A 26200-nucleotide genomic window follows, 5' to 3' on the forward strand; every position below is an offset into this window, starting at 1 on the left:
ATTAACTGCAATTGCAAGTATTTTTAAATATACAAACATATTACTTAACTATTGAATTAATTTTTGTTCTTATATAAAATTATAACATATGGATTTCATAGTATTCTATCGTAATTTCTATTATAGGATATCATTTATCTAATGGAAATCTTCGTTTGATTATAGAAAAGTACAAAAGTTACTTTTTCTGTAAGTTTGTTGTGATGATCTACACCAAATGAGAAATATGTGTATTACGGTTTTTACAGATTGATGAATGAAGTGTGCTTGAATCTTGTTTAAATTTTCTCAACGATTTAGTATGAGTGTTTAATGTAATTGAAGCATATTTTAAAAATATCTATGGTCATAGTAATCAATTAAACAAGAGAAAATATAAATAATATAATTTGTACAAGGATGATAATAATTGGTGATAATAATCATTGATACAAATAGAAGAATATACGAATGTATGAATATGTACACGCGCTCATATGTGATGTATGTGTGTGTTTGTGTGGGCAAAAGTGATATGTGCAAAAATTTACACAAATAAATAAATTTAAATGAATATGCACATATAAATACACACAAAGCTATTATAAAAATTATCAAACTGGGATAATTCGCAAAAGTGCCTGCCAAAAGTAAAACAAGTGTTAAACGTTTATGGCAGCACTCAAGTGATGTGAGATTAGATTGTAAAAACTTGTTCTATAAGACTCTCACTCACAATGTAAATGCTGCAAGATCAACGAGTAAGATTTTAATTCACAAATTCATTGTATCATAAATGTTTAAATCTTGTATCATTGTAATTAAAAAAAATATGTATCATAATCCAACTGTATGAAAAATAAAATATATTGTACCACAATGAAACATTAGATAAATATAAACCATTTTACATACAAGAATATTAAATACATTATTGTAACGTATTCATTTACGAAACTGAATATATATTTATTTAAATAATATAACTATTCTTTTTATACACAACTTATAAATATTTTTTAGCAGATTCATTTGTTAAAATATATAAACTATTTAATTATAAATATTTATACATAAAATCTATTTTAATGTGGCGTTGGAGTATGACCATCGACATAAAAGTTTCTAGTCGCTTTAGGTAATTCTACAACTATACCATCTAATTCTTTTGTTAATGTTATTTGACAACCTAAAATAAAATAAGAAATTGTAATTTAAAATAACAATTACAAGTGGACATAATTTCAATAAAATAGGTGACAGATTATACATATATATATATATATGTACATATGTACCTAATCTTGAATTTTCTTTTAAAAAAGGTGCTAAATCTAATAGATCCTCTTCTTGTTCCTCTGCTTGTGAAAGTTTATTTAAATAATCATGATCTACATACACATGACATGTAGTACAAGCAAGAGAAGCTTCACACGCTCCTTCCATTTCTATTCCATACCTGTGCGCTAAATAAAGTACATTATCTCCTACTTTACCTCTCACCGGTATTTTCTTTCCTGTTTTGTCCACAAATGTAATATTTACTCTGGAGTATAAAATAGCAAGCATTTTAAATTAATATGAATATTTATCATACAATTTATTACTATTCGTTTATATATACTTTGAATAAAAATATTCAATGTTAAATGCTAAGTTTACCTACACATCGGCTTCTGATTTTGGATCTTGCATTTCATATTCTCCATGTAGTAACCCTACAAATTTAAACACATAATATAATTATTTATTTTAATATTATATAAATATTTGTATGTGTGGTCATCCCAAAAATGTCTTGCTTTTTTTTAATAAGAGTTTTACATGTAAGATATTTTTTATATAAAAAATAAAATACTATATATATTATTTTATATAAAATAAAAAATATTATGCATGCAGTAAAACAAAATAAGAAATTTTTGGGACATTAATTCAGTAATTTTTAAAACGTCATCTGAAATTATGCGAATATACTTGAATAAAACTTACATTTCGATGTATGTACCAACGAATTTGTTATTTTATTGAAACATGTAATTGGTAAAAATGTATTTTTTAATGTACGCTTTAAGGTTAAGGGTCTTAATATAAATGTCATCTTATACTATCAGAGTGACAATAATTACACTGCGAAATCAATCCTTCAAGTACACATTGAAATAACATACATATTTTTAACCAAAGGTTATACAATTGAAAGATTTGAAACTCGATAATATAACCCAACACTGTTAATTGTATATAACACACACCACACACAGAATAAAATAATTAACTTGTTAAATTGTTATTACTTATTTTCTAAAGTATCATTTACAATAATTAAAATAGTTTAAGGTTTTTCGAAAGGAAAATCAGATAAAGTATACGTTAACCACTTTATACATTCTTAAAGATACAAAGTTAAAATAAACATAGAAGCCATTTGATTGGCTACGCATATTACGTTATAAGATTTACCATAGGTTATAGTAAACGATTAAATTTAAAATTCACTTTTTACATCTTTAAATACTTGAAGAAATATTTTTAATAAATAATATAATATAATTTGTGTGTTAAAAATAATAAATTATTATTAAAAATCTGTGTAGTATCGTACCTTGAATGATTTTGTAAATATAACTATTTCTTTATTTTTCCCGCGAATATTAAATTTTATGTGTGTAATCTTATTAGTTGTATGTGTATGTAACTCTGCATAATGCAGATGCATGAGTAAGACAGAGAAAGAATATGGTAATCGAATATTTGCCTCTTTGTTTTCTAGAGTATTACATATTTCTCATAGAACATGCAGTCATCATTTTTGATTGATTCTACACGTGTATATTTTTTGTATTAGCATGTAAATAAATATGTATATGTGATCCATTAGTAATAGTTATTTTATATAAAACAGAAGAATTGTTTAAACAAATTTTAGTTAAATTGGTAATTCGTTTTGAAAATAAGATTTTTATATTTTTTTCTTTCGTAGTAATATACATAAATGTAAATATAACATATATATATAAGTAAAGTTTAAATCTTTTAGAAATAGATATGGAACTATAATTGTTTATTTCTAGCAATTAAAATATTGTGATCTAATATTGAAGAATGGCTGGAAATTTTTGGCAAAGCTCCCACCAGTAAGTTATTGATATATATTGCGATATAATCAATTAAATGATGAATTATTAAAGAATTTTACTTTGTAGTCAACAATGGTTACTTGACAAACAAGATTTAGTACGTGAACGACAGCATGATTTATCTATTTTAACAGAAGAAGAATATCAAAAGCTTTTTATCTTTTTTTCCAATCGTAAGTTTAACATAATACATTTTTACATTATAAGAATCATTCATAAGTCAAAGCAATGAACTTAACTTTTAGAATATTTTGATATCAAAGTGCTTGATTGATGCTTAATTTTTCATATTTAAAATTAATTTTTTAAACTTAAAATTATATTAAATAGCAATATCTTGTATGGCTGTTAAACAATATATGTAAATTTATCAATTTTGTGAAATTAATTGATTTGACAAATGAGAGGTTTATATATTATATTCTATTGAGAGAAATTATTCGAATACATTTATTATTGTTTATCATTTGTATTTTTCTCTCATATTTGTTTCAGTTATTCAAGTATTAGGTGAACAATTAAAATTAAGACAGCAAGTAATTGCTACTGCGACAGTATATTTTAAAAGGTTCTATGCCCGTAATAGTTTAAAATGTATTGATCCTTTATTATTAGCTCCTACATCGGTCTTCTTAGCTTCAAAAGTTGAGGAATTTGGAGTTATTTCTAATACAAGGTTAATAACAACTTGTCAAACAGTAGGTATGCGAAAAAAATCATATATACTTAGAATTATATTTACATTTTATTAATATTTGTTATTTATTATACTGTATTTTTTTCTAGTAAAAAACAAATTTAATTACGCATACTCCCAAGAATTTCCATATCGTACAAATCATATTCTTGAATGTGAATTTTATCTTTTGGAGCATTTAGATTGTTGTTTAATCGTATACCAACCATATAGACCTCTTTTAATTCTTATTCAAGATGTAGGACCAGATGATCAATTATTAACATTAGCTTGGCGTATTATAAATGATAGTTTACGTACAGACGTATGTCTTCTTTATCCACCATATCAAATAGCCATTGGTAAGAACTATAATAATTGATAAATATTACACATTTTGTGATGAACTAAATTTTAAACTAATCTATATTGTAGGATGCTTACAAATTGCATGTGTAATATTACAAAAAGATCTCAAATCATGGTTTGCGGAATTAAATGCAGACATGGAAAAAATCCAAGAAATAGCTCGTTACATTATAAATTTATATGAATTGTGGAAAACGTATGATGAAAAGAAGGAGATACAAGGGTTATTGTCTAAAATGCCTAAACCAAAAGCAGCACCACAGCGCTGACATCCAGTTCCTTCGGCATCGAATATGTGGGATTGATGCTAAACAGTGTTGCATATTAACCAAGTATTTCTGTTAAGGATTAATAACCTTGACATTAAATACTATTCTTACATAAAACTATACACAATCTGTGATATAGACTTTAAAATTATCACTATCACAATTAGTGTGTTGATAAGTATCCAGTTTTATTACAATCACCATTAAATAAATATAAAGGAGCCAAAAATGAAACAATGAATCTTATTGATCACAGACGTTGGATATAATGGTAATTACATGCTCTTTTTTTATTATTATTAATTTTTATTATTAATATGACCAAATTCATTTACTGTAAAAGCGCAAAAAAATGAAAGAAATAAAATCCAATAATATTGTAATACACAGTTTAGTTATTTTAATATATTTTACTCGTCATTTATCTATTCATTATTTGTAAATAGCTTTACTTAATACAAATCTTAAAACGTTACATTGTATATCTTTCATGTCGTATTTTTCATTGGTAGTGTTACGAAATATATTAATACCTATACTGTATTTGTACATAATGTTTATGTGAATATTTACTTCACTTAAAAAAGATCTTTATCCAGCAATCTAACGAAAATGTAAGACTTTTGTGATATTTAATTTGTTTCCGTTGATGTTGTTTAATCTTAAGATTTTTCAAGAGGAACCTTTTGAATATCTTTTCCAAAACTTTTTCACATCATCGTGACCCGCTTTCGTTACTACCACTGTTCGTTTTCTACATGGAAAATAAACAAAATTTAATAATACAACAATATTCTATAATATGCATATAGTAATAACATATTATATATAATATATTATTACTATAATATGAAAAAGTCAAAATAACTTTTTATTTTTGTTGTCATACCTGTCATTTTGCCAGATCAGAACACCCGTAGAAAGTGCATGATTTCTAAGCACTTCAAAATCGGTTTGAGACAGAAAATGACTATACAGGACTCCTTCGCTAAACAGAAATCTATTTCTTTCATTTTCCCATAACTTAATTTGATCCACAATAGTCGGAGGCAATGTAGGTGGACCTGCCTCTAACATTTTACTATGTGCATGCTGCTGCAAATAACTGTTAATATAGCAGAACGCAAATTAACTTTAATGTGCAATACTTAAGTATATGTAGTTAGAGATTATTGATAAAAAAAAAATTAAATGAAATAAATTATAATTATGTACCCTATAATCTGTGCCGCAGTAATTCCACTTTTTAAAGCTTGCCTTACTGAATCTCTTGTTAATATTGAAACCACCAAGTTTGGGAATCTGCAAGTTGTCGCTTAGTAATAATAAGAACTAATTTTTCTGATTATATGGAAATTATTAAATTTACCTATATAACATTTCACAAAATAATCCAAGCAAAGCAACTTGCAAATTTGAATTAGTATAAGCATATACTCTGTAATTAGTTTCAACAACTATATATCCTTCTTTTCCAGTTTCTTTAGCTAATGGTTTATTTTGCCCAGTTGCTATATTTAATGCTAAACGGGTTGGATAAAACCTAATAAGAGAAATAAGAGATAATTTAAAAAAATTAGTATAGATAAAAGAAAAATAGTTATTAAAATTATATTAAATTGAGAATAACCTTCCAGCTTTTCGTTTACGTTGATAAACAAGTCCAAATTCTCTTAGATGTTGTAGAAATGTTAATAAGCTTTCGGACATACCTTCGGTACTATAATCTTTACCAAGCGTTGAAAAATTTAGTTGGAATAGAAATGTAAGGCACTCAACTAAATTAAGACCTCTTGCTTCTATCGTATCTAAGTATTGTAATATAAAGTACCATACTTGTGACGCAGTGTCTAACAATAAGAATTGAAAACCTGCTTGCGTGATAACTGGACTACCATCGGCTTCATCTCGTTTCATTAAACCAGCATGTAAAAGTATTCTCACAGCATCAGCCGAAATACCTGAAGTCAATTTTGAAATTGTTAAATCATTTGCATAACTTACATCATAGCGTTAAATGAATTTACCTTCTTGCTGCTGAGAACCAACCATGTAATGTAAAACACATTCCCATCTTTCTAATGCATACCCATCTAAAAATGCTACGTCTCTAGGTTTACTATCGGTTTCTAATTGATTAGACATTGTCCATGGTTTACCACCTCCTAATAGAACAATTTTTAAATTCTTCTTAAAAGATGCATGTACAACCCAGCCTGGTAATCCTCCAGGCAAAGCGGTTTCTCTCCATATATTTAATTCTTTTAAAATTACAACTACTTTTTGATGATCCTCGAGGTAGAGTTTAGAACACCAAGAAGCTATTACTGCTTGTGGAACTGCCTGTTCGACGAATAATAATCTCATGATATAATGTTTAGCTATAACAGGCAGTTCACGAAACACAGCCAAACATATAGGCGGATTGTGATATAATTTACTTAACACTTCTGGTGGACGTGATTTTAAATATTCGTGTAAATTTTTGCATTGTAGTCCGGTAGGACGCAACAAATTCTTCCCACTTATCGTGTTTGACATTATTTTGCAGCATTAACTTATTTCACTATACTTTTAAAAATTGAATAAAAATAAAAAATTTTACGTTAGGTTATAATGAAAGCATATTAAGTAACGATATCAAATTTAATTCATTTTTTATGTGTTGCATTAGTTTTTTAATTATTATAATTATACACATAAATATATTAATGTATTTCTTGATTTTTGGTTATGCTCAAGTTTGTGTTTCTACAACACAGCGTTACTCATGAAGTATACAACATGACTGTAGAGGAAATACTAGTACTAAAGTTTTGAAAATCATAAAGACAATCATAAACAACACTTTTTGTTTTTTCGATCCAAAATTGCTTCTTTAAATGAAAATAGTTTATAATTCACGAATCAACAGAATTATAAAAATGAAAACATAGTTTTTTAATTTAAAATTTTATTGTTTATGATTGTATAGTGACGAATAAAACCAATCAACGATAATTGGTAAGAATTTAGTTATATCTTTAGTTCGCTAGGTGGCGTTTGAGATTGAGGCATGAATAGTGGGGATGAATTTAGTTGTATCGATAGTCTGCTAGGTGACGTTCGATATCATGTATTAAAATGAAACATCGTGTTAGCAGATCTACTCTCTAAAATAAAATTCTCTTTTGGTTTCCCTCGCAGAGCGCAGCATCGTGTAATGTGGAACCATTGTAATAAACGCAACGAGTAATAACGAGCGTTTTCAAGTTTATTCTCTGATGCTTTATTCCAACCGAACGTTCAGGAAAATGTGTCAAAATGATGATCACACGATACTCGCGTAGAAATTTATTTAAAATGTAGGCAGCAAAACTTATGGATGGTTTAACCGTCTTTAATGAAATTAAATGTGTGTAGATAAATATATATATATATATATATACATATATATGTGTGTGTGTGCGTGGATGTATGTTTATAAAAATATAACGGATAAGGTCGTTTTAATTTAACTTGGTTGCCGCGAAAAATATATATATATATATATATTATATATGTATATGTACAATTGATTTTCCCCTTCCGGGAAGTTTGTAAATAACGGTGGTAGTTACCTTTAAATTAACTTTCGCGTTACAAATATTAGTGAGAATAATAAATCATAAAATCGGTTCATTGGTTTATATATTTTCAATTAAATTGGTGTATTTTCGAGTGATCGGACGGATTTTCAAGCGATCAGTGTTCGGGTAAGTGTTTCTGATGTGAAAGTTTCTTCATTAGAAATTAAAATAAATGAAATGTGTTTGGGAATGTTAAGCAATCGTTTACCAATGATTATAGAAATCCTTATGAATTATTGTATTTTCAGATCGATTAGTTTTTAAATTTATTTTCAGAGTAGCGTCCTTGTTAGGTTAAGGTACCTTGTCAACATCGGTCAAGTGGTTTAGGAATAACTGAGTATTGAATTAAAATTGTTTTTATTTTTCGTTTTTACTTAGTCAAATGTGTTTAAAATAATAATGATCAAAATTAATTTTGTATATTACGCGTTTAAATATTTAAACAAATTTTATTTATTTATGATATTAATCGGTGGTACGATAATGCAAATATTTAATTTAAATGTTATTCTTTATTCATATTTTATTCATACTTTTTTCCTCTTCTTTTATTATACAACAGATTTCCTAATTTAGTTGTTATAAAATGATGTCTTGTAAATTGTTAATCGCATAATATAATGTATTTAAGATTAGAAGTCGACGTAAAGAAAAGAATATGATTTACTTAAGATTTGTATATTAATGGATTTAATATAAATTAAATTTCACAGATATTATTTTTACGATATTAAGATACATCAGTACAAGTGATCGAATGAAAAATTTATTGTTTTATTGATCGATATATAAGAACGGTATATATGTTCGCTATGTTTTAAGAGTAAACGACATTGATAGTTTTCCAACCTGTTTAAAGTCAATAAAATTTGCTTTAACCCAGCTATTGGCTCAAGAACCACCTGTTAGATTTCATCTAAATTTAGAATTCAGTGGTAGAGAGTCGGTTAGAATATTCTATAGATACTTCGGATCTGCCAACGCTCTCATATTCCTTTCAAAGGGCAGTATGCAACGGTTCCAATGTACTTGTTTATTGTATTATTTGTTTCCATTTTACTACTCACCTTTAATAAAATTTATACGACTACTCGATTACTGTAACTTTGTCCGAGCTGGTTGTAAAGTAGAAATGTATAAGTTTACTCGTACCTTTTAACAGACTAACATACATTTCTTTTTTAATTTTTTTAATTACAGGCTAAAGAAATTAAAAATATATAGAGAAGATACATCCATTAGAAGAAATCACAATATGGCCAATAGAAGGGACAAAGCTTCGGGTGGATTTGTAAGTAACATGCCTAATCATTGCAAATGATTTTTTTTTCAATTACAAAATTATATTTTTCTATGATATAATTTTCAATTACAATTCCAAATTATACTTTGGATATTGGAAGGAATCAAAACGAAGGAGGGGAGAGTGTTTGGTAGGAGGGAAGGAGGGGATATGAGAGAAATCAATTAGAAAATGGATTATAAGCCAAAGAAATGATTTTCTCTAAAGAATGGTAGAAATAAAATGTTGCAGAATTAATAAGTTCACATAAATAAAAAAAGGGAATTTATTAATTTATTTTTTATGTTGTATTAAAGTAAACGACCAAATGAAAATGCAATTAATTTTCGTTAGATAGAAAATATTTCTATAGAATATTAAAGAAAGAATTCATCATAGAATTTATCATAGAGTTTAGTGTAGATTACGTTTGCGAGATTATCGTTCACCATATAGGTATCGTTTCGTTTTTATAGTGCATGCTTTGTCACCTGTATATTATATGAATATGTATATTTATGTATGTGTGTACGTACGTACGTACGTGTGAACGTTCGTCTTATCACGTACAACATTTCATAACGAGAATGTTCGTACAATAGAGAGGTGCTCTGACTTCTACCGGGCTAACATAAGTATATTTAACGTGAAAGGTATGTCAAGATATGCCAGTTCTGCTGGTAGTCAGCGTCGAGGTATTATCGGTGCCGAGGCATACGTGACCAATTCTTCAATAGTTTTTCTTTTTCTTCTTCTTCTTCAAAAAAAGATGATTTCTCAATTATTATTTTTTTACATTTTTACATTTTTCCATCAAAATTAAAAATATAATCAACGAGATAGTGATATATTTTAGTAATAAAGTTATAAATAATATATATTATAAATATAAAAATTATAATATAAGTAATGTATAATAAATATAAATTTTATTGATGTTCTTTTTTTTCAATTGGTAATAAGAAAAAACAGTTGTATAGACGCTTATCGTATTTTTTTGTTTCCAAGTTTACGATAATAAACTAAGTATTGTGATAATTTTAATGTTTAGAAGACAACAATTGATTTATCATCTTTTATAAGAAGGAAGAGGAGGGGGAGGAATGTAATTAATTGTATGCGAATTCACACACATATATATATATACATATATAGATATGTGATTTTTTTATCGAAAAAGGGAAAGTATAGAGATAAAAACGATTAGGTACGTCTCTTCTGACAAGCAATTTAATTTGTGAAATGTATGTTTCTTGCACCGTTTTACCGACGTTTGAATTGTCGTTCCATCAGGCTAATTGAATGAATTAAATTCATTCGTAAAGAGAACAACGTCTACGTATTATGTTTTTTTTTTTTGAACACCTGGTTCTACGAATGGTGCAGTACCTTTACTTTGTTCTATCATTGTATTCATCAAAAAAGGTTATCGACGATGAAAGGATAATGACAAGAGTGGTTATTTAATAAAGACTTCTAAATTGCCGCAGTAACGACAAGTTTCTTCTCGTAAGAGTTAGAATAGTGAATAATCGTGTGTTTGAAGAAGATCGAAAAAATGTCGACGACGATTAAAAGACGGAAGACTTGGTACAATAAAACCGAGGCTGGCATTAAGGTACGCTCATGGAGTACTATTTTTTTTTCTTATACAAAATTTGATACTATTCCATTGTATAATTCTATTTTGATTTTATCCTTTATTTTGTCTATTTTATCTAAATATATAATATCGTATTTCTCATTAATATCATTTTTGTTGTATTTTATTCAATTATAATTATCAATTATATATTTGAATAAATTTTTTAATTTATATTTCTTTCTCATCTGCAATGCAATTATTAAAAATATTATGTTATATTAAATTATTATTATGTTTAAATATTAAATTAATAATATTATATATTTATTATTATTATTAAATATTATGCAATGCAAATGCTAAAGAAATAAGAAATATAATAAAAATATATAATACTACTACCTTTGATTATATATACAAGGAATACTTTTACAGAAATCGTGAACACAACACCTTGCGATAATCGTTGAATCATTTTCTTATCGTTCTCTTATCGTTTTGAGATATCGTAGCGAGCTTTTACGTATCGTAGGAAACAAAACGCGAAACTTGTCGCCACTCGACGATATTATTTCATATGTAGGCATACGATGCGTTTCCTGTTGCCGTTTTATTTATCATTTTCTTGCTACAGAAATATGATATTTTCTATTCCATTTCAATCTGTTTCCCCGATTCCTTCGCGAATCGTATTTATATATTATATATTTATTTCGTTAGATTTCGTTCTTTATCGATTTTCAATGTTCTTTTCGCGTAGAAGCTTTCTTCGCGTTCTGCTTTCATATTTAATCGAGAAATCTTTTAGCACCTACGCGTTAAAACACAATATCAACTTTTCACTCCTACTTTTACCTTTTTTCTTTTTTTTTTTTTTATTCTTTGAATTATGATTTAACTTTTTAAACTCTGACGTTTTCTAATTTAAAACTAATATAAAATATTAGTTAATAAAATATTATATTATAAAATATTCTAATATAAAAATCAAATAATACAGTTTTATATTTGCACGTATGTTGATGTTTTATTTGAAGTTATTTTTGTATATATTAATTAATATGAGCCCGGTATATTTATACATGTCTACCTAAAATACGATTCATATGATTTAGAAATTACAACCGCGAACAACGAGTATAGTTTGTATTCGTATGAATTTGTCAAAAAGGTGGTATGATAGGAAATACCTTGGACAGTAAAAAAGTTGCTTCAAAGTCACTTAGTTAATTCACATTCATTTATGTGCATCTGTTATATACGTATATATATACTTTATGTACTATGCAAGGTTGAGTCATTGTCATCGAAGTTTGTGCTAAAAAGATATTCCACGAGATCTAGGTGTCCCATGTATACAGGGTGTTTCAAAAGGTCAGAAACAAATTTAAAAATGCTGTTTAAAAATGCTTTATTTAACGGTTAGATAAAAGGGTTCCAATATATTTTCAGATAAATAAAAACAAGTAATGAAAATTCATATGTAACGCGAACTTTGCAGTATTTTTAATTTTTTATACCTATAGTATTAATTTGCAACAAATTTATAGGAGGAAGTCAATGTTCAAATAAGTTTATCATGATATTAACATAGAAAAATATTCATTAGTCACAAACTGTTGACCTTTCGGCCATTTTTACTCAATATACAGTGTGTTTTATGTATTGTATAAATATTTAATGGTTAATTTTTTTTTTTTAAACACTCTGTATATGATCGAGAACGACCGTTCGATTCATGGAAAAAAAGATTAACGTTGCCATGGCCGCCTTTTTCTCCTATTGAAAATTTTTTATTCTCTTAATGACGTCTTTAGATATTTATCTTGAGTCTGCTTCTAATTATAATTTCAATCGAAAGAGAAAACTTTTTTTTCCTAAGTTTTATCTTTTATCATTATGCGAGATCTTCTTAAAAGTTCGTTTACATTGCGCTTAATTTGTTTATTTTTTATGTATATTTATTAAACAGAAGGATGTGGGTGGGTACGTCATATTATATGCGTAAGTGTGTGAATTAAACATGATATATGAGAAATTAATAAATTTATATAATGTTATTTTCTCATTTATACAGCTTTCGTTAGTGTTTGTAAATGATTTCAATTCATTTTACAGTACTTTCTAATTATCTGATGCGAATTTCACAATCATTTAATATAATAGTTATTAATTTAATGATTACGGAAAAAAAATATATTAATGTTTAATCTAGTTTAATACATTACATACTGTATAATTTAGCTTTTTATTAAATTTCGTAAAAAAATTATGATAAGATAGATATAAATCCATAAAAATGTATAAAAAGATAAATCCTGCGTGCACATCCCTAAAATTTATATTACATTATTTATAATAATTTTATTAATATTCTTTTTTCTCAATGTTATTATAAATAATCCTTATAGATATCTAGAAATTATTTAAAAATTAAAATTAAAATTATACAAAAAAAAGAATTAAAAAATTAAAATTAAAAATTTTAAAATTATATAAATATTTAAAATATATATATATATATACGATTTGTATATTTCGTTATCAATATTTAATTGAAAGAATCTACTGCGATGTAATTATCATCCATATTCGTTCGAAGGAAACGGTTAAAAGATAATTTCAAGTTGAATATAGGTCGAGGAGTTTGTTCTTTTTCTTTTTTCTTTTTTTTTTTTACAAAGACGTACTTATATTATACTTCATATGATATTTTCGTAACGAGAAATGTTACCTTGAGACTTGCTCGTAAATCAAAGACTCGATCGAAATGGGATAACATCGAAATTATCGAATGCAAGGTGATGGAGAGAGTATGGTAAGTTTGCGAGATTGCTGATAATCGATGTCAGAGCCATATGTGTATCTACTTATACAGAATATATTCACACAACTTCATATATATGTAAATTTTTATATACGTATATTCGAATGTCGAGAAAACCGGTCCTTTCGTCTTGCATTCCACAGGGACGACGAAGTTTTTATTTAATTTTTAATTCATCCAAATATTTGTATATTCCTATTCGTATTATACAGTTCTATCTGTATAATATAATATAGTTATCTCTATATTTAAATATTTAGAATCCGTTTCATATCATTAATTGATTAGTTAAAATGAGAAATATATTTTCTTCGTAAAACATATGACATATTTTTTCTTTCTTATCATTTTCAATTCTACGTAATTTACAATCCTCAGTTTACGAAAATATTTTTATTATATATAAATAATAAGATAATTTATATTATAATCATTTTTATTAAGATAATTTCTTTTTTTCCTGCAAACTATTCGTGATAATACAGTGGTTAAAAATACAGTATATAAAATATAATATATAGTATATATCCTTGTAGAGTGAATTATATATAATTTTATATATTTTCTAAGTTACTGATATAATGTTAGAAAATTCCGATAATGGTGACTCGTCAGTACCATTTTGGTTCTAAACGAGGAGTCATCCTATCGACGAATTTGGACTGGTACTTTTTGAAAAGTGAACTCGTGCAACTTAGAATACGTATATTTATATACATACTTACATCATCGACTTCTCGAGAATGAAATGATCTCATCGTTGTCATCATAGTTGTATTCGTATATTCACCGTATAGTTTTTAGTTCGTGATTTTTTATTTTTTTTATGATAAGTTCGTTGATCTTAGATGTTAGTTTCTAACGATTTAAGATAATCAACTATGCTATTTGTTTGTTTGATAAACCAACGAGTGATTAATATTGTTTTCCTTTCGATTCTTTGCAATACTTGCCCCTTATTAGGATTCTTGTTTGTGTGAATATGTGTTTCTATGTGTGTGTCTATGTGTGTAAGAAGAGAGAGAGAGAGAAAGAGGTATGTATGTGATACAAAATACATGAAACACGTCATCGTGTATTATAATATATATCCAACTACATTTGGCGTATCACTTATGTACTGTCGCGTTACGTAACATCTAAGCCACGTTTAAAAAAAAATGTTGATACATGCTTGTAAGACGAGTATAAGATACATGTAGTAGTATACATATATATACACTTTAATATAAATGTTAATGTGTATTATATGTTTGCTTTAAGTATAATATACGTGTGCTTGCACACAATCTCTGTTATATTTGTCATTACTTTTTCTTTCTTTTTTTCTTAGATATACTTATCTTTATTTTATATTTACTTTTGTCTTTTTCCCTCTTACACACACACCATACATTTTCTAAATTTTATTATATTTATATTTTATGTACATATATATATGCATAGTATGCAATAAAAAATGATTAATGGTAATGTGATCTTTGGTAATTTAATTATATATTATTTATATTTATATTTAAGTATATTAATATATATATTAGTATGTATAAATATAAAAATTTATATTTATAAATATAGTAATATTTATTATTATATATATTATTAACATATAATTAAATTATTACTTATAATTAATTAGTTTATATAATATAATTAAATAAACAATTTAAATGCTTTATATTATAATATAAAGTTTCCTAGGTATATTCGTGTATCCTTATTGTCAATTTAAAACAATTAATATTTTCTTTGTATTTATATATATATATATAAATAATTAATATTCATACAGACATAAAAATGTGTATATTTATGTGAACGAGATTTCTTAGAATAATTTACAATGTATTATTTTTATTAGAAACATTGAAAAATTTCTCATGAATTATGATAAAGTATAGCACAAACAGATGGGTGTTTGCGATCACTGTGCAATGCCGTTACACATTGAAACGAGATCTTATTCTTATCATTCGACCGCATCTGCGTGTCTTGAAACCGGTATAAATCGATACAGTTGGCAATACGACATTGCCGAGCTCCTTTTCAAACAGTTCGAACGTGTTCTTATTTATTTATTAGGTGCAGAAATTAATTCGTTGTTTATTCAAAATAAATATATGATTTTTGTCATATCTCCTTTACTAAGAATTTTTCTTTCGTTTAATTGTTAAATGTTTGATAATTGTAAGTGTTAGCAATCCAAAGTTATAAATAATTTATAATTTATATAAATATAATATTTTTTATTTATTTAATTTAAATTATTAATTATTAATTTAAATTTAATATTTAATAATATTAATATTTAATAAAATAATATATTTAATAATATAAAATAATAATAATATATTAAATAATATAATAATATTAATAATATTATTAATATTAATAATAATTATAATTTATAATGTTAAATCACCGAGATTAATTTCTCTACACATCTAATATACTTACTATTTTACAAAAATTTATTATTCAAGCGTTATTATTCGTAATGAATAATGATAATACAAAGAAGATTCGAAATTAATCTTTTTTATTTTGTATCTTTTGCGACCGACATTCAACGTGTCGAGATTATAAATTATTTATAATGGAAAAAATATGTCGTATAGTTTTATCGCGAATAAACACGCACGAAATTTTGATGGACGACTAAGATATTTTTCTAATCATTTCTAAATTATGCCACTAATGTATATCAAAGTAGACACGTATTACGAGCTCTTATCGTTACTAAAAGAATTATTGAACCTTTTTTTTTTCTTGGTTTAGCGTCATTCGACTATAATAAAACTTGTGAAAACTTGTAGAATAAATATTGAGGTCATATGTATTTTTTTTATTATAAAAATAGGAGTCAAATGCAAAACAAAAATAAAAATCAATAGAAAAGAATAAATGTTTCAAGTAGAAGTGTTTGAGAAAATAGAAAAGAAAAAAAAAATAAAAGCTTCTAAAAAGAGAGAGAGAGATAATCTGAAAAATACGTGAGGAAACCAAAATTAAAATAAAAAAAAAGAAATAAAAAAAGATTTTAAATAGAGAATTTAAAGAATATACAAAAAATCGTCGTTTTTTTTTACTGGATCTTGTGAGATAAGTTATTGACCACCTACTCTTCGGAAGGTGTGTCTCTTTCTTCTTTGGATGATGTCATCACTCACCTCCTTCACTATCGACGGTGACCTCAGTGTTGACCTTAAAGCATTCACCCTCGAGCAGCTCGAAAGTTCCTCTTTGTCACGCAAACTCTTCCGCTCTGCTAAGTTTGGATCTTACCGATCGTGGAATATCGTCTTTGACCTGATTGGTCCACGAAAAGAGAAGGTTCTTTTTTTTTTACTAATGTTTTTTATATATATATAAAACCTTGAAGAGCTATTCGAAGAAATGACGCGTTTCTATAGACCACCGATCGTGCAACATTTTTTTTTGACGTGTTACGTGCCACGATAGTAATAACATGATTCATCTCACATTAATAAGATGACTGTGTCCTTTTTTTTTCTTTTTTTATTTTTCTGTCGCGAAAATACGTATACTGTGGGATTATTCGCTGGTTTGAATGTTTGATTTTTTGTATCCCTTTGCACTCGAGCGGCGCCGATACGGCGCCCAGCTGATTTCAAGTATGTTAATTCAACTAAAAAACTAATTACAGAGTATAGTATTTATCAAAGTTTGTTTTTTTTCGATATATAAATGAATAAACTGATGATATTTTATTATTTCTATACGCTTGTTTGTTTATAAATGTTTTTACAGTACCTGTAAAATTGTCTACTTAATTTGGCCGAAATCGTCTCGAGTTGCTGGTTCTTTGTTAGAAGATCGAACAGGTTTCGGCTTTTAACGATACGAAAAAATATTTTAGCATAGTTGCACGATTCGTTCATCATTTACTTTTGGGATAACATGTTTCTATTGGATTAACAGTTTATTGTTTAATCGTCATTATTTTTTCTTAAAGTTTTACGTGCCGCGATAGTAATAACATGATTCATCTCACATTAATAAGATTACTGTCCTTTCTTTTTTTTTTTTCTGTCGCGAAAATACGTATACTGTGGGATTATTCGTTGGTTTGAATGTTTGATTCTTTTTAACCCTTTGCACTCGAGCGGCGCCTATACGGCGCCCAGCTGATTTCAAGTGTCTCAACTCAACTAAAAAACTAATTACAGAGTATAGTATTTATCAAAGTTTCTTTTTTTCGATATATAAATGAATAAACTGAAGATATTTGATTATTTCTATACGCTTGTTTGTTTAGAAATGTTTTTACAGTAACTGTAAAATGTCTACTTAATTTGGCCGAAATCGTCTCGAGTTGTTGGTTCTTTGTTAGAAGATCGAACAGGTTCTGACTTTTACGAAATAATATTGTAGCATAGTTGCACGATTCGTTCATCATTTACTTTTGGGATAATATTGTTTAAATTGTATTTCAGTTAATTGTTTAATCGTCATTATTTTTTCTTAAAATTTTACGTGCCACGATAGTAATAACATGATTCATCTCACATTAATAAGATGACTGTGTCCTTTCTTTTTTTATTTTTCTGTCGCGAAAATACGTATACTGTGGGATTATTCGTTGGTTTGAATGTTTGATTTTGTTTAACCCTTTGCACTCGAGCGGCGCCAATACGGCGCCCAGCTGATTTCAAGTGTCTCAACTCAACTAAAAAACTAATTACAGAGTATAGTATTTATCAAAGTATGTTTTTTTTCGACATATAAATGAATAAACTGATGATATTTGATTATTTCTATACGCTTGTTTGTTTAGAAATGTTTTTACAGTACCTGTAAAATGTCTACTTAATTTGGCCGAAATCGTCTCGAGTTGCTGGTTCTTTGTTAGAAGATCGAACAGGTTTCGGCTTTTAACGATACGAAATAATATTCTAGCATAGTTGCACGATTCGTTCATCATTTACTTTTGGGATAATATTGTTTCTATTGGATTACAGTGTATTGTTTAATCGTCATTATTTTTTCTTAAAGTTTTACGTGCCACGATAGTAATAACATGATTCATCTCACATTAATAAGATGACTGTGTCCTTTCTTTTTTTATTTTTCTGTCGCGAAAATATGTATACTCTGGGATTATTCGTTGGTTTGAATGTTTGATTTTTTGTAACCCTTTGCACTCGAGCGGCGCCAATACGGCGCCCGGCCGATTTCAAGTGTCAATTCAACTAAAAAACTAATTACAGAGTATAGTATTTATCAAAGTTTGGTTTTTTTCGACATATAAATGAATAAACTGATGATATTTGATTATTTCTATACGCTTGTTTGTTTATAAATGTTTTTACAGTACCTGTAAAATGTCTACTTAATTTGGCCGAAATCGTCTCGAGTTGCTGGTTCTTTGTTAGAAGATCGAACAGGTTTCGGCTTTTAACGATACGAAAAAATATTCTAGCATAGTTGCACGATTCGTTCATCATTTACTTTTAGGATAATATTGTTTCTATTGGATTTCACTTTATTGTTTATAATCGTCATTATTTTTTCTTAAAGTTTTACGTGACACGATAGATATTACATATATGTATTAGTATATTGGCTGTTTCTTTGATGTAATGCGTGTAAAATTGCTGACAAATTGTTCTATTCGTTTTATTGAACAAAATGAATTATATACTGTAACTGTAACACACACATTTATACATATATATATATATATATATATATATATATATATATATATATATATGTAAGCTTGAATCATTCCCGTTAGTTTTATCGAGTACAACGATTAAATATTTGCGTTTACTCGGTCTCCTAGTTTTCTGTTCGACCTTTTCCTTCTCAACACGAGTAAGGCTCGTAAATCAAAGCTACGAATACTTGACGAGCCATTCGATCTGTTTCATTAGAAACGTCTTTTGCGTGCATCTCGACGATCCTGACCTACATTTCTCTTTCAACGTCATCAATCTTGCACGCACTCGCTACATACATTTTATACACTTTTGGTTAATACAAAGAAATCAATAAATTGCAAAATGTTATTACTTTTTATAAACTTGTTGGTATTCAAATGAAATATAAAAAAGAAATTTCCAATTTGTTATCGTTGTCAGCACTTTTTTATTTTCTTTTTTTTTTTTATATAGGTATTCATTACATATTAATATCATTTGCGATTTTTTAAAAGAACGCTGAGAAACATTTTGGAATTTCTGATAAAATCCTATTAATATTGTTAATCGTATTATTGTTTTCATTAACACTTATCATTCAATCCGAATACATTTTTACTTATAATTTATTTTTCTTTTTAATCAAAATCGAGGTCGACGCGAATAATAACGTGTAGAGTCCACTAAATTGTACAAAATATTCGGAACACAAATTCCCATGTTGCCTGCACACGATTGGACTGTTATTTCTTATAGAAAAGTACAAAATAATAATACTTATACATATATATATATTATTATTTTATTATCAAAGAAGTTACCACCCGCGCCCGATATATTTTATGACACCAGGTATATAAAAAATTGTTGTTGTTATTAATTATATATATATTAATTATATTTAATATATATATTAATAATATATTAATTATATAATATATATATATATATATATATAAGAATATAAGTATTGTCGTAAACAAAGAATCGTTTAAACACTCGAAATATTAAAAATTGGCGTTTCGCGAACGTAAAATAAAAGTTCCGCTTGTTGAAATTCTCTTGGTCGAAACAGTGTTCAGACACTAATCGCAAACGGAGATACGGGGAAGCGTGTTCACGATCGTGAAAATTGTAGGACAGTTACAAGTTTAAGGTCGGGTAAACTTGTTCCTGATAAGCGTTCAGCGTGGAGGAAACTATTTGCACACACAGTTAATACGCACGCATACAAATTAACTTCCATTTTTGTATGTGTGTATGCACAAACTCATATATATATATGTATTTCTTTTTTAATTCTTTCTCTTTCTCTTATTCTTTCATTTTCGTTTCTTTCATTTTTTCCAAGCTCGATGCCGTTATGTTAATCTTATGCTACGACCTAACTGTACCGTTCAGTTACTCTCGAGAACACCGTTTTTTTCTTTTTTTATGTATGCACGTATGTTCACGTATATGAAAATAATAATAATAATAATAATAATAATAATGGTGATGACAGAATAATTTGTTGACCGATTGAAACGCGAGCAAAATTATTCATATCTATTCGAAGGTGAAGTGATAAAAGGGGGAGGGGGAAAGTTACGCGATGGTATCAAGAGACCCTTATCTTTTGAAATTAATATGATTATAATATAATTTTGTATATATTGAACTTTGTTCTTGCAGAATGAATTATTTCATTATATTCAATGAATATCGTAGTATATTATTAATGTTCAATGCAGTTTAATGCATGCAATGTAACTATTTGAGTTTTATCATGAAATCATAGACAAATATTATGATATTGTGTTACTATGTGTTTTATAGTGTATTTAAATAGTTATTAATTATTAAATAATTATTATGATTCGCGCGTGTTATTTATTTGGAGATTTATTTGATATATATAAATGATTAGTTTTATTATTTAAAAAATAATATTGTTTGTGTATTATTTGATCATAGATTCAAAAATATATGTGATTTTTATTATCAAAAAAGTTATCACCCGCCACCCACCACCCCCCGATATATTTTATGACACAAGGTTATCCGTGTATAGAAAATTTGTGTTCTCGAATGATAATGGTCATAAATCACAACGTTAAAAAATATCAAATTTTCGTAGCTAACGAACTCACGTGCAAAATTTATGCCATCCCTGTATTCTACTCCCCTTTTATATCTACCGTCTATAGATATAAAATAAATGATCTGGAGTTATACAAACTGTATACCAGATTCCATGGTTCAAGTAACTCGCTTGTATTCCTAGAATGCAGAAACTTATAGCAACCTTTGTCAGAAGTCCGATGCTAATTAAGAAAATTGACTAAATTAGAGAATATATACAGTTATACAGTATTTGTCATGTTGCTTCTTGTTTTTCTATTATATTTCATTTTATACTTTTTAAATAAATATCAATAAATATCAATCAAAAATATCAATCAATAATATCAAGTAAATAAATATCAACGTGTCACTGTAAATTGTTTAAGTTTTACAAAATTGTATCAATAGGAAATACATTTTTATGAGGATAAAGAAAGAAAGAAAAAAGAAAAAAGAAAAGAAAATGAATGATCATTGTTTTTGTTTATCGATTTAAAATTCGTCTGATTTCAATTAATTTTATTTGAATTTATATAAACGTTTTATACAGTATATATCAATTTTTGTTCTTATTAAATTAATTATTTTATTAATATAATTAATATAATTAATTAATAATTAATAATAATAATTAATTTAATAATTATTATTTTATTTATGCGAAATAAAGAATATATTCGATTGTAATATTTAACCGTGAGATGATGTGCTTATGTAAAACCAGGTAAATACCGTTTTCAAGAACAAGACTAACCGCATTCCAAAAATCCTGTTTTAAAACATAGAAATCTAATTAACCTATGGTCAAGTGCCACCATGAGAAATCTATTATAGTGGTAGAAATGAATGAGTTTGATTGGCGCCAATGCTTATCCACGTACCGTGAAACGCGTATCCGCGTTCGACGTATAAGGGATAAAAACTGTAAAAAAAAAGCTGTAAAGCTTTTTACGCGGATCCCTTTAATCTTTCGGCGTCGTTTCATCTCTTTTAACGTGGAATCGTAGAAAATACGTCTGATTTTCTACGTGGAAAATAAAGTTTCGTAAAAATGATGTTACGATGTAAAATAATGGAAATTAGACACTTGTGGTTATTGCCTACCATCTGATGTAATTTACAACGGGGGGTGCATATATTAATTTGTTTCTTACAAGTTACATTTTTTTCGAATTAGGTGGCATTTTTTCTTTACGTTTACAATTTTTCTCGAATGTTATTTTTTAATCAAAGTAATTGGTATTTTCTTCTTTTTTTTTTTTTTTTTTTATTAAAATAAAAATACAATTGAAGCATGTAAATTGAAAATATTTCGCTTGGGAAAGTACTGTCCGGGTTTTATTTATTTTGTTATTTCTCGAAAAAAAAGCTCGTTTAGAAAAATGTTCTTTTAAATAAATTTAATATTAATAATAATAATAATAATAATATAATAAAAAAATAAACAAACGTTGATTTTATAATTTGCGATATATTAAAGTAACTAATAATATCCGTGGCTCCACCTGAAGGAGAGTGGCCAATCTCTTTTGCAAAGGAGTTTCACTTTAGTATTACATAGCATAAGCTATAGGCACAGAAGTAAAGTAGTATCGCGTGTGTATGTATTCAATACGTGTATATATGAGTTTGTAGTGGTAGAATGGAAGGAGTTGAGCAGACGAGAGAGCAAATTCAGTCTCCCGTGGACCTTCCGCGGATACATTGACACGTGTACTTTGTATATTTTATTTCTAGTTATTCTAAAATGAAAGTTTTCACATCGAATTATTATACTTGAAAGAAGATAATAAGAAATTGTTTAAGTGAGCAAAAATGTTTCGATCGATCGAAACAACATCCATTTTGTGTTGTGTTATTTTATTTGAGAAATTTTTCGTCGCGTAATAATCGACATCATTATTATTTCGTTTAATTTTCAATTATTAAAATAATAACAATAATAATTGACTTTACGTAAAATTATTCACAATCGTATTAAAGAAAGAGGAAGGAAAAAAACGTAATTTTTTCAATCTTGATTCTACTAATTGTGAGTGTATAAAACTAACGTCATCGTTTCGAAAGGAAATAGTAAATTACGTGCTTTTATTCGCGCCCGTTTGATCATAGAGGTAGTTTTTCTATTTAAACGATGTGCATTTAAAGTTCGAGCCTTGAATATATAATCTCTCGCGGAATATTGTCACGGAAGGTGACGATTAAATATACAAAAAAAAAAAGTATACAAATATTATTTTTGTTGCTCTTCTATGAAAAACACTACGCGTCATCGTGGCAAATAATTATCGAATAAAAAAACATAAATCTATGTATTTATCCGTGTGATAATCGTTGAACGTAAAATTGAATTTAACTGTAACTGTAACGAAAATTGACGAATAAATTGTAAAGTCATCGATGACGACACGCAAAAGAAAGTCTAATTAACATTCGATGTCGTCGAGTAATTTGAAAGTCGATATTTGCGAAAGACTTCTTATTCCCATCGGAGTTGGTGTTTCACTTCTTTTAAAAGGGACGAAAAAGGTCTAAACCATACCCTCTTTCGTTTAGAAAATATATCCAATTTGTAATCATATGTAAAATCAAATCCTTTTTCACGCGAAATCAATATTTCAAATGTCTCGATTGATATTTCATTTTATCGATTATTTTATGTTTGTTTATTTATTTATATTATTAATAATTAAAAAAAAATAAAAACAAAAAGGAGGGAGGAGAGGGGGAGAAATTTGTAACCGGTTAAATGATCGGATTTTTAATTAAATATTCAATAACAATTGAATACAGACGTTACATTTAATAATAAATAAAAAAAAAGAACAACTTGCAGATATATTATTGAAATAATATTAATAATTGTAATTGTTATAAAATCAAATGAAAAAAAAAAACAAAAAGAAAGGAGGAGAGAGGGGGAGAAATTCGTAACCGGTTAAATGATTGGATTTTTAATTAAATATTCAATAACAATTGAATACAGACGTTACATTTAATAATAAATAAAAAAAAACAACTTGCAGATATATTATTGAAATAATATTAATAATTGTAATTGTTATAAAATCAAATGGAAAAAAAAAACAAAAAGAAAGGAGGAGAGGGGGGAGAAATTCGTAACCGGTTAAATGATCGATTAACTGAATATTCAATAACAATTGATTTAATAATAAATAAACAAAAGAATAGCTTACAGATATATTATTGAAATAATATTAATAATTGTAATTGTTGTAAAATCAAATGAAAAAAATAAAGAACAAAAAGGAAGGAACGGTGGGGGAGAGACCCCCCCTTTCCCCCTTTCACCCTTTTCCTTTTGAAAATAGACACGCGATGCAATCGATTCATTTGATCTATTGTTTCGTCCTTTTCTTCTTTCGTAATCGATTAATCGCGCTTTGTTCGTAACATCAATCGTGTTACTTCTTTGTACTTACATACGTATATATGTACCCCGTGTACACGTTCATATAAAGAGAAGAATATCAGGGTTTCGTTAATCGTTAGATCTCTCGATCTCTCGCGATCGTTGCATCCTAACCGGTCAGAGCTAAAAATAACTCAGATTAAAAATTATCCACTAACGTAAATTCTTTTCATTCTTTTAACAAAGATGACTATGACGATGACGATGATGAGATGATGACAATGATGATGATGATGTCGATTAACAATGTTTCTTTTCGTATTATTACTATTATTATTATTATTATTCTTTTTTTTTTTTCACGAAAACATTACGTCGTGTTTTACAGGTACACATAAATATGCATAAATACCGATTCAGTGCTATATCATAGAAAAAAAAAAAAGAAAAGAAACGAACAATAGAAAATTACGAAAGTTCAAAGTCAAACTTCGAAAAGTGCCGGTCATTTTACGAGGATCGAATCAAAGTTCACGAATCGCATTAAAATGTCATCGAATGCGAGTAAATGTCTCTGTTGCGATGTAAACGCGAATCTAATAATAATTGTTTTCTTGATTGGTTAGAAAAATGATGTCAGAATAAATCCAATAATACTTTAATACTTCGAGAGATCTCTGCGTGACATTAAAAATTTATTTGAAGTCGTATCGAATGAGAGACAAATAAGAAGATGACGACGATGGAAAATGTGGGACTTTAAATAAAATTTCTGGCAAATTTTCAAATAATGCTCTTGAATGAATGAAGAAGAACCTTTCGTCGGCCAGAGAAGATCGATGCACCAATAAAATAAACGAGAAAGATAGAAGAGAGTGAAAAACGAAATAGATTATATAGGGAGAATTATAATTGCAGTCATGATCACGGATTGGGTAAGATCGTTTGATTCCAATTGTTCAAATTCATTAGAAATTCGTTTATTTTTAACAATTTCATTCGTCATTCGGTTTTCTTACGGTAAAAACGTGTATTCTAGTTTAAAGACAACGTTTTAATGGAATTAATTATATTTTAATTGAAAAAGAAATAGGATCTATAATTACAAGATTTTTTATTATCAGATATCAATTTATTATTATTATTATCATGTACAATTGTATTAGACCATTTTTGTTGTTTGCTAAATAAATATAAATAAAAGTGTGTGTGTGTGTGTGTATATTTTAAATGTAATTTGAATATTATACGAAAAGTATACGAGTTTAAATATTGAATAGATTTTTCTTCTTTTTTTTTATATTTTTTATTAGAAAA

At 27.1% G+C, this 26200-nt stretch overlaps 4 protein-coding genes across 19 annotated transcripts in view; 2 read left to right on the forward strand and 2 right to left on the reverse strand.

Moving 5' to 3' along the window:
• Nucleotides 1–908: 908 nt before the first annotated feature.
• Nucleotides 909–2229, reverse strand: LOC122514448 (adrenodoxin-like protein 1, mitochondrial). Its single transcript, XM_043631299.1, has 4 exons — nucleotides 1972–2229; nucleotides 1646–1697; nucleotides 1278–1525; nucleotides 909–1168 (listed from the first exon to the last, which is right to left on the reverse strand). The coding sequence occupies exons 1-4, from the start codon at nucleotides 2078–2080 to the stop codon at nucleotides 1065–1067; spliced, it is 513 nt and encodes a 170-aa protein (XP_043487234.1). The 5' UTR covers nucleotides 2081–2229; the 3' UTR covers nucleotides 909–1064.
• Nucleotides 2230–2626: 397 nt separating this feature from the next.
• On the forward strand, nucleotides 2627–4813 carry LOC122514506 (cyclin-C). 3 transcript variants are annotated; one of them, XM_043631385.1, is made up of 6 exons: nucleotides 2627–2721; nucleotides 3054–3116; nucleotides 3186–3292; nucleotides 3615–3821; nucleotides 3906–4157; nucleotides 4231–4813. In XM_043631385.1, exons 2-6 carry the CDS (start codon nucleotides 3085–3087, stop codon nucleotides 4431–4433), a joined length of 801 nt encoding a protein of 266 aa, XP_043487320.1. In that variant the 5' UTR covers nucleotides 2627–2721; nucleotides 3054–3084; the 3' UTR covers nucleotides 4434–4813. The 3 variants fall into 3 exon arrangements, with proteins under 3 accessions (XP_043487320.1, XP_043487319.1, XP_043487321.1); XM_043631384.1 differs by lacking the exon at nucleotides 2627–2721 and adding an exon at nucleotides 2876–2916; XM_043631386.1 differs by lacking the exon at nucleotides 2627–2721 and adding an exon at nucleotides 2951–2976.
• Nucleotides 4814–4828: 15 nt separating this feature from the next.
• Nucleotides 4829–7276, reverse strand: LOC122514505 (general transcription factor IIH subunit 4). 3 transcript variants are annotated; one of them, XM_043631379.1, is made up of 6 exons: nucleotides 6461–7271; nucleotides 6064–6394; nucleotides 5803–5976; nucleotides 5649–5735; nucleotides 5323–5538; nucleotides 4829–5187 (listed from the first exon to the last, which is right to left on the reverse strand). In XM_043631379.1, exons 1-6 carry the CDS (start codon nucleotides 6972–6974, stop codon nucleotides 5106–5108), a joined length of 1404 nt encoding a protein of 467 aa, XP_043487314.1. In that variant the 5' UTR covers nucleotides 6975–7271; the 3' UTR covers nucleotides 4829–5105. The 3 variants fall into 3 exon arrangements, with proteins under 3 accessions (XP_043487314.1, XP_043487316.1, XP_043487315.1); XM_043631381.1 differs by lacking the exon at nucleotides 4829–5187 and having other exon boundaries at nucleotides 5446–5525; nucleotides 6461–7276; XM_043631380.1 differs by lacking the exon at nucleotides 4829–5187 and having other exon boundaries at nucleotides 5446–5528; nucleotides 6461–7276.
• Nucleotides 7277–7916: 640 nt separating this feature from the next.
• The window catches only part of LOC122514415 (protein diaphanous), a 31108-nt gene continuing 12824 nt past the window's right edge, over nucleotides 7917–26200 (forward strand). For 2 of the 12 annotated variants that reach the window (XM_043631216.1, XM_043631217.1), the window contains exon 1: nucleotides 10575–10944. In XM_043631216.1, the coding sequence (XP_043487151.1) occupies nucleotides 10885–10944 (60 nt within the window). In that variant the 5' untranslated portion in view covers nucleotides 10575–10884. The other 10 variants (XM_043631207.1, XM_043631215.1, XM_043631212.1 and 7 more) reach the window with 10 other exon arrangements.

The sequence above is a fragment of the Polistes fuscatus genome, unplaced genomic scaffold (genome assembly GCF_010416935.1).
Source record: "Polistes fuscatus isolate 324 unplaced genomic scaffold, CU_Pfus_HIC Scaffold15, whole genome shotgun sequence".
In the NCBI taxonomy this organism is placed as follows: domain Eukaryota; kingdom Metazoa; phylum Arthropoda; class Insecta; order Hymenoptera; family Vespidae; genus Polistes; species Polistes fuscatus.